Genomic DNA, 10000 nt, shown 5'->3' with positions numbered 1-10000 from the left:
TTATAGGTTAAGCGTCAATATGAGGGCATTCAAATTACTAAATATGTTTAGCTACTAGTAATTACTAGTAAAATGCTAAATGCATTATTAAATAAATACACTCTATATGAATTCAAAATATATGATAGAAACATATCACATAATTTTCAGTGTGTGTTTGTGTGTGTGGAGAGTCAAGCAGAATCTAGGATGTCCACTGTTGTGAATGATCCACTACAGTATATATTACTGATGGCGTCAGGGGTGGTGGGGGCCCCAAAATCAAACACTTTTTTTAAAAAAGTATGAAGTATTGAAATCGCAATTCTTGACTTGGTATCAGAATCGACCCCCTCCCCCCCCCAAATTGTGTAAATCCCCTACATGAATAACCTAAGGGGGGAATTCCCCCCCATTTTGAAAAATGAATTTTAAGCCCTGAGCTGATCAGATATTTTATTGATCAGCTGTGGATATGTTACATGAGGTAAAGATATTTTATTGATCAGCTGTGGATATGTTACATGAGGTAAAGATATTTTAATGATCAGCTGTGGATATGTTACATGAGGTAAAGATATTTTATTGATCAGCTGTGGATATGTTACATGGGGTAAAGATTTTTCATTGACCAGCTGTGCATATGCAGTTTCTCTTTGATCTGAAGTCTCGCTAAACATCAATATAGTGTACCGCAACAACATCATTATAAGATTTAAAATGTGAATAGCTCTGAATATGTACCCCTAAATGACTCCTACCATCAAGGTACTTGTTTTATTATTCTATTACCCCCACAGATAAGGCCTGTTTGAAGTTTTCTGTTAGTGAGTAACAGATTAAGATTAACTGACCAATGCTGTGACTTTGTTAGTGATTGACAGATTAATTGACCAATCCTGTGACTTCTTTTTTTTTTTGTAGCCGGGAGCTTCTCCAGGAGATTGTGGATGCAGACCTTAGCAACGAAGCCTTCCCCTTCTCCTCTCACAAAGTGGTGACCGCTGCTGGACACAAGGTGAGCACACACACACACACACCCAGACACACACACACATAGACACATACACACACAGACATAGACACATACACACACACACACACCTGTAGGTAACACCCGAGCATTTATTATAGGTGGTTGGGACCTCTTGACGGGCTAAGCCGTGCATCTTCCCTTTTGTCATATAAGCTTTACCCATATTTTAAGTTTTAGAGGCGATATTTTATGACTAGGTCCCGTCAGAGCCCGTCTACGGAGAGCCTCCCCACTCTCTATTAATCCCATACAAACCGAATTTGGCTGCAGTTCACCAGAGTTCACCTAGATGGCGATCGTGGGCGAGTCAAATACATGGGGTCCTATGGGCTACATGGCTACATTTATTGTTTTCACCTATTTAACAACTGAAACCCTCAGATTTTTATTTTATTTTTCGCAAAATGGATATGGATTATCAATCAAAAGTGAAATAATCCGAGTCATGTCCTTTTCGTTTTCTTACAGGTTGGGTCGTTGTTGCCCATAACTGCTAGCATTGATGCTATGCTATGCTATGATCATGCTAATGAATGATGTCATTGACACGTTTAAAAGGCTTTTTAGAACTTTAAAAAATATAATACTCAACCAAGTGTATTGTCTTTGCCTCCCCTTTCGAATACAATATTCAAATTACTTGAAAAAAAATTATATCGAGAAAAGTGGATTTTGAGGGGTACAGCTCTATAGACCTCCATTCATTCTGGACTCGCCCCATGGCGCCCTAGATGCAGTACCACACGGAAGAGTTCCGAGAGTGAAGGTTCTCCCCTTATTAGACATTCTCTGGTCCCGTCAAGTGACTCACACGAAGATGTTTGGCCTCAGAGGTTGTCTGATCATCACAATAAAACATTAGCTTTTAAACACAGAAATACTCTTGTCCCATATATATGGGAATCAGAACACCAGAGAATAAGGTTGTACTATATTGAAAAGGTTATAGGATAAATATTGATTTCAGAATAAAAGGAGGCGCGATAAGCTAACCTAAATGACCTTAGTAGGCTACTAAGAACACACCATTGGAAAAAGAGTTAAAGGAAAAGGAGGGATAGAAAATAATAAGTTCACGCTGTAGGCTACGATCCTGCGAGGATCCTTGGCTTCTCCCAGCAGCCTAGTTTGGCATGGCCTCTCTTGTGAGGATCCTTGGCTTCTCCGAGTAGTTTGCCTGGTGCGCTGAGCGAATGGCGCTTGCAGGTGGCCCGGTCAAGTTAAATGAAAGTTAAAGGCGAAACCCCAAACTACAGGGAAAGTCACCTTTTACAGGAGGAAAACTCCTCCCCTAACAAATCATTGGCTACTTGTTGGATGTGTTGGATACAATGGAGTCAAGTCAAGTCCAAGACATTTTAGTGTTTGTTACAATGGAAAGAACATTATATAAAAGGAAACAAAAACAGATATTATGGCTAGCATCTTGAATTCACTCTACACTACACACTACACACACTACACACAGAAAACATCATGAATTCATTTGATCGTAAACATGCTAATTATCAACCATTTCGTTTGAAAATTCAACAATGATGTTTTTTAATACTTCAAAAAAACATTTGATAAAACCTTAAATTTTTCATTAGCCATTGGTGTGTAGATTTGAACAAAGTCTAGTTTGGTTCTTACCGGGACTTTTACTGTCTGAAGTATCCGATTTTGTTTACCACGCTCGGAGTTTAGTGCTGAGCTGGTGGGTGCCTATTCCCAATCTTTCTCACTGCACATCAACGGTTAGCCCGAGAATTCTCGTCGCAATTCAACATTCCACTGGAGCTAAAAGCGGATTTGTACAGAGTCACGGTAAAATGTACTTTTTGGTACATACTGTAGCTAATTAAGATACACTTATGGTGTGGGTGCTTGCTTTTCTTTAGGAATAAGCCGTCTTGGTTTGTATAGAAATGAATATTAAGTAACACATACACGTAAGAGGTTGGACATACGGGACGGTTGGTAATATGTGACGTTCCGATATGTAATTTGGCATTACAGGTCACACATTGGTAGGCTATAGGTTACAGGTTATGTCTCAATATGAAATCCTTAATCATTCAGTTCAAAGATAAAATACATTACAGCATAGCACTTTGTGTAGAACTGTAGATATGTACAGCACACATGGCCCGACAGGTCTACATTTTTAGACCACACATGACCCCACACACACACACACACACACACACACACACACACGGTAGCTGATGGACACAAGGACAGATAGATAGACAATATACACACACACACACACACACACACACACACACACACACACACACACAGTAGTGAATTCTGCTGGCTGGACACAAGGTGAACACACACTCTCACACAGTAGCTGATAGACACAAGGACAGACAGACAGACGGTTCAGCACTGCCCTTTTGTAATGTGTTGTTTACTAATTAAGAGACAAAAGGGATAAAAGGGCATGCCTTCCCTGTTTTGACAGTCTCCTTGGATATATAACTCTCCTCTCAGACAAGGGTAAACAGCTTAGTGACGCACACACACACACTATCACTTGCAGGCAGTCGGGTGTGTGTATATGAGAGTGGAAGTGAGAGAGAGGGTGAGAGACAGAGAAAGAAAAAAGGGCAAAATGAGAGAAAGAGCACTCTGTACTTTTTCTTTTACTTTCTCTTTCTTTCTGTCTCTTCTTGTTCACGCATTCTGCCACCACCACAACCCCCATCATTTCTGTCAGTCTATCATGCCAATCACTTTTTCACTCTATTTTTCTCTGTCAGTCTTTCCATATCTCCCCCTACCTGTCACTCTTCTCCTTCTGCTTTTCTCTCTCTCTCTCTCTCATCCCTTGTTCTCCTTTACCACTCTGATATATCTCCCCGTCACCTGTCCTGCTGATTTTTACTTACCCAAGGGCTCCTAACCAAGCAAGCAGACATTGGGAGATGGGACTAACCACTAACTCCATTGGTGTGTAGATTAGAACAAAGTCTAGTTTGGTTCTTACCGGGACTTTTACTGCCTGAAATATCCGCTGTAAAAGTAAAAGTTTACCACGCTCTGAGTTTAGTGCTGAGCTGGTGGGTGCCTATTCCCAACCTTTCTCACTGCACATCAACGGTTAGCCCGAGAATTCTCGGAATTTCTCTTCTCTGTTCATGCTATAACTTAGTCTGACATGTTAGCCTAGCTTAACATGATTCATCTTTCTCTTCTCTGTTCATGCTATAACTTAGTCTGACATGTTAGCCTAGCTTAACATGATTCATTTTTCTCTTCTTTGTTCATGCTATAACTTAATCTGACACATTAGCCTAGCTTAACATGATTCATCTTTCTCTTCTCTGTTCATAGCCTAGCTTAACATGATTCTTTGGAAATGGGTTGCACTAGTTAGCCCATAGCTTCTCTTTAGTTATTGGCTAGCTGTAGGCTAATTGGTGTAAACTATTTCCAGTGAATATAATAAAGTAATATATTATGCTAAGCTAGGCTAAAGGTGACTAAGTTAATTGCACACAGAGGGAAGAGAAGGGCATGTGGAATAGACACAAAATAAAGCAAATTTCCCCAAAACTCGATGTGTCCCTTTAAGTCAGTAGGGAAAGTGAATATTCAACACGACCAACCAAGACAAGCTCCTGTGGTCCCAGCGAGTCAGTCAGAAGAGCTGATGTAGCGTCCGTGATGTAGCATCAGCCTTCACAGTAGTCCTCCTCTGTGAGAAGTCAGGATGTAGCATCAGCCTTCACAGTAGTCCTCCTCTGTGAGAAGTCAGGAGTTCAGTACCATCCAGCTGGGGAAATGGGGGACATTTTAAATACAGCTGCACTTATCTATAGTCCCTTAAAGAGGAGTTTCAGTCACAGGAACACACAGACACCCACAGATAGGCCTACACATACAGAGGAACAGACACAGATCGATACACACACACACACACACACAGGACACGCACACACTCAGCTCAGGATGAAGTTATCATATAGCCCCCTCTGTCAGACTAGACAGATCTATTTCAGATCCTCCCCTTAGGCTGTCACCCACACACACACACACACACACACACGTTCTGTCCCATCACTCTCATTCAACTTTACACACACACATACTTTATTATGTCTATCTCTCATTTTCTCCCTTAATGCTTTTGAATGGCCAATCTAGGAACTCTCCCACCACCCTGTGTGTGCATGTCTGCGTGTGTGTGTGTTTGTGTGTGAGCGTGCATGTGTGTGTGTGTGTGGGTGCGTGCATGTGTATGTGTGGGCTGGACACAGATATGCTCAGGTGTCCCTGGCCAGTCAGGTGTGTGTTTCCGGGGGGTGTGTGTGTGTGTGGGGGCTGGATATCATCTCCAGGGTCTGGGGTGAGCGACGGGCGGCGGGCCAGATGGTCAGACAGACAGGGGCACCTCTGGGGCTCACTGCTCCAGTCGCATTAGTCACACCTCTGTGCCCCTCTATCTCTCCTTATCTTTCCCTCCCTCTCTCCTTCTCTCACACTTCTTAAGCTTTCACTATCCCTCCATACCTCCTCACCTGTCATGTCTCTCTTAAACTGGTTTCTTTCTTTTTGTTTTTGTCCATCACTCTCCTCTCATTCCTCATCAAATCGCTGTCTCCTTCTATTCTCATTTCTCTCTCTCCTTCTCTCTCTCTCTCTCTCTCTCTCCTTCTCTTCTCATGCCTCTCTCTCTCTCCTTCTCTCTCTCTCTCTCTCCTTGCCTCATAGTCTCATGCCTACTCACCTCTCCTCTTCTATTTCTTTCCTCCTCACTAGTCCTGTCTATCCTCTCTCTCTTTCTCTCTATCTTCCTCTCTTTGCTTTTCTCATACCTCCTCAATCCCCCTTTTCTTTCTTTCTACCCTCCTGTCTTCCATATACACTTTTTCTCCTCCTCCCTCATCTTCATCCCTTTCTCATTTTTCCTAAACATTCCTGTTCTCTCTCTTTTTCTCCACTGTTGTTTCTCCCCCTCTCTCCTTCTCCTACTCTCTCCCTCCCTCTACCCTCTCCCCTCCATCTCCCTCCCCTTCTCTCCTTCTCTCCATTTCTCCCCTATCCTTCTATTACCCTTCTCCCTCCTTCTCTCTCTCCTCTATTTCTTTCTCTCCTTCTCCGTCTCCCTCCCTCCTTCTCTCTCACTTCTCTCTCCTCTACTGTTCTTTCTCTCCTTCTCTGTCTCCCTCCCTCCCTCCTTCTCTCTCACTTCTCTCTCCTCTACTGTTCTCCTCCTCTCTCCTTCTCCGTCTCCCTCCCTCCTTCTCTCTCCTTCTCTCTCCTCTACTGTTCTTTCTCCCCTCTCTCCTTCTCTCTCTCTCTCTCTTCTCTCTCTCTCTCTCCTCTCTCTCTCTCTCTCCTCTCTCCTTCTCCGTCTCCCTTCCTCCTTCTCTCTCTCTCTCTTCTCTCTCTCTCTCTCTCTCTCTCCTTCTCTCTCCTCTCTCTCTCTCTCTCCTTCTCTCTCCTTCTCCGTCTCCCTCCCTCCTTCTCTCTCACTTCTCTCTCCTCTACTGTTCTTTCTCCCCCTCTCTCCTTCTCCGTCTCCCTCCCTCCTTCTCTCTCCTCTACTGTTCTTTCTCTCCTTCTCCGTCTCCCTCCCTCCTTCTCTCTCACTTCTCTCTCCTCTACTGTTCTTTCTCTCCTTCTCCGTCTCCCTCCCTCCTTCTCTCTCACTTCTCTCTCCTCTACTGTTCTTTCTCTCCTTCTCCGTCTCCCTCCTTCCTTCTCTCTCACTTCTCTCTCCTCTACTGTTCTTTCTCCCCCTCTCTCCTTCTCTGTCTCCCTCCCTCCTTCTCTCTCACTTCTCTCTCCTCTACTGTTCTTTCTCCCCTCTCTCCTTCTCCATCTCCCTCCCTCCTTCTCTCTCCTCTACTGTTCTTTCTCTCCCTCTCTCCTTCTCTGTCTCCCTCCCTCCTTCTCTCTCACACTTTCTTTTCCATTTCAGTTTTCCCTCCCCACCTTTTGCCATGTCCCCATATCATTGTCCTCCTCTCCTTCCAACTACCTTTAATGCATTCTCTCTCTTCCTCTCTCTCTTTCTCTCCACATATGCTTGATGCCCATCCTTGTTCTCTATCCCTTTCTCTCTCTCTCTCTCTCTCTCTCTCTCTCTCTCTCTCTCTCTCTCTCTCTCTCTCTCTCTCTCTCTCTCTCTCTCTCTCTCTATCCCTCTATCTCTCTCCAGATGCTTTATGCCCATTCTTGTTCTCTATCCCTTTCTCTCTCTATCCCTCTCTCTCTATCCCTCTCTCCAAATGCTTTATGTCCATCCTTTTTTCTCTATCTCTCCGTCCGTCCCATTACACTCTCCATTCATCAGCGGGGCATCTGAGTGGCCGCTAATTAACGAAACACTCTAATCATGAATCATGAGCTCCTTCAATCACTCACATTCACAGTCTCCAGCACTCCCATCCAAAGTCACTCCCCGTCAGTGTCAGTATCGCACATGGCAGGGCAAAGCTGGACAGGGCTGTTGGTCTGACCACTGTTTGTCATTTGTAGGATTTTGACCTTTGAACTTTGCATGACCAGCAACAGGGTTATACAGATGTACAGCACATATATGTAGATGCTTTTATCCAAATAGACAGTGTCGTGTGAGTACACGCAGTTATACAGTACATATCTACAGTATATATTGTGTATGTATTTTGTATATATGTGCAGGGTTCCCACGGGTCATGGAATTTCTGGAATATCATGGAATTTTGGAAAGTCTATTCCAGACATGGAAAGTCAGGGAATTTTATCATTTTGGGGGTAAAGTCATAGCCTGAAAATATCCAGACTCTCGTATGTACATTTCATTTGTCTGGCCACTTTCCATTACAAAGCATTAACTTCCTTAAAGGCGAGTGTTGAAGTTTAAAACTATTGAATCTGCCCAGAGCCACTCTGGATCTGCCATAACCAATCAGCTATGCGTTTGGTGGTGATGTATCTGGCTCAAACTAGGCGCACAACCTCAACGTCATCGTTCTCAGCTACTCCCTCTGTTAAGCTGATTGGACCTGCAGATTTTGCAGGAGAAAACTTCGTGAATATACTGTACACGCAGACCAGACGGCGTACTGAAGGAAATTAAAATTGGTAGTACATACATGGGAGAGTAGTCAGGCTAGTAAAGTCATGGAATATCAGGGAATTTTGTTGTAGCAGTTTAAAATGTACTAAAAAAAATACATTACCGGTAATACAATTATATTTCACTCAGAATTAGTGTATATCTGGTTATTAGTTTTACTGCTTTCTTGAGTAGTTGTGGTTAGTCCAACTTTGTTTATTCAATGCCCATTTATTCATCTACCGCTCTAAAAAAGTAAAAGATTTTTGAACGCTATGCGACTGTTCAGAAATCTTTGGTAACCTTCATTATATAGTAGGTCATGAAAATTCATTTTTTTTGTCAGGGAAAGTCACGGAAAAGTCATCGAATTTTACATTTCACTTAGAGTGGGAACCCTATATGTGTATGTATTGTGTATGTATTGTCTATGTAAGTGTATTTATATGTACAGTATGTGGACGGTATGGGAATCCAAACCCATGCTATTTGTGTTGTTAGCTTCCTCCTCTGCCCGTTGATTTCCAGGGCCTTGACTAGTCATTTGTGCATGCACATGGCAACTGTGTGTGTTTCTACCAGAGTGCACTGGAGCTGCCTACAAAAGAACCACAGAGACTGGGACCATATGGGAACTTTATGAGGATTAACCTTTTTAATGCGAACCAAGTTACGAGTACCCCCTGTGGACCACATGTTACATATAAGCCAGATGGACTGTTGGCTGTACACTGTGGGCACATTTGAAATGCAGCCTATTGGAGATTGTGGACTGTGGGTACAGCTGTGATGTGATACTGGTCTCTGTTGGTCTGTCCGTAAGCTCTTGGGATCTGGCCATCTGACATCACTAACACATGGTAGAGCTTTTCTCCATCAACGACGTACATCCTTAAAAGTGCCAAATCAAAGCCATCCAAAAAAGTGCCAAACCACAACCATCCTTAATAATAGAGTCGATAGAGCCAAACTACTTCCTCATGAACCACAAAGGCCATTGAGTGAAAATTAATATTGATTATTCATTGTCAAAATGCATTGTCCATATTCCAATGACATTTTCCCCAAATCGGTTTTCATTAGTCATGTCGAAGAACCTGATGCCCTCTATCCTGCCACATTTGGATTTGAGACATCTCCCAGTATTGTTATTTCCCTGACCTCTGCCAAGGGACGTTTAAGTTTTCTGTGCGGTCTGTCTGTGTGTCTATAAGAAGGATTTCACAAAGACCACCATCCTGATTTTCACATAACTTGATGGAGAGGTGTGGCAGGTGTAGCCAAGAAAGAACCCATTACGTTTTGGCGTAGATCCAACTCACTGCGCCTCGAGACCGATTCCCTTCCACCAACTCTCTGGTCTTGGGGTACTGTGGGTACCTGGGCAGAGGTCTCCGAGTGCTTGTCCAGTTTGTCCTGCTCTCTCTGACGAGAGCGTTGCTCTGTGTGCCACCTCAGGTGCGTGCCATGCGTCTGTCATTCGTGGGCGAGCTGGGCTGGGAGCTGCACATCCCCAAAGACTCCTGCATGCCTGTCTACCAGGCCGTCATGGCCGCCGGGGCCAAGCATGGCATCTGCAACGCCGGCTACAGGGCCATCGACTCGCTCAGCATAGAGAAGGGTGAGTTCACATCTTTACGCACATCTCTCTGTCTCTGTGCAACTCTCCGGGGGGAACTGAGGCTCGAGGGGCTGCAGTGTCAACGCCATATTTGGGTCTTAGTGCCCACAGGGACCTACCCGCGGTGATGTCCTGTCAACGCCATATTTGGGTCTTAGTGCCCACAGGGACCTACCTGCGGTGATGTCCTGTCAACGCCATATTTGGGTCTTAGTTCCCACGCAGTCCTGTCCGTGGTGAAGTCCTGATCCCACTCCATCTCTCTCTGTCACTCCTCACTGTCCCATCAGAATAAAGGCAAAAATACCAAAAAAATATACTT

At 43.9% G+C, this 10000-nt stretch overlaps 1 protein-coding gene across 1 annotated transcript in view; it reads left to right on the top strand.

Moving 5' to 3' along the window:
- The window catches only part of sardh (sarcosine dehydrogenase), an 82856-nt gene that overhangs the window by 62105 nt on the left and 10751 nt on the right, over positions 1-10000 (top strand). Inside the window, exons 18-19 of the mRNA XM_048259347.1 lie at positions 904-997; positions 9516-9678. Of these exons, the coding sequence (XP_048115304.1) occupies positions 904-997; positions 9516-9678 (257 nt within the window). The remainder of the gene's footprint in view (positions 1-903; positions 998-9515; positions 9679-10000) is intronic.

This window comes from Alosa alosa, chromosome 12 (assembly GCF_017589495.1).
Source record: "Alosa alosa isolate M-15738 ecotype Scorff River chromosome 12, AALO_Geno_1.1, whole genome shotgun sequence".
NCBI classification, from domain to species: domain Eukaryota; kingdom Metazoa; phylum Chordata; class Actinopteri; order Clupeiformes; family Clupeidae; genus Alosa; species Alosa alosa.
This window is presented reverse-complemented; position numbering and strand designations above follow the sequence as displayed.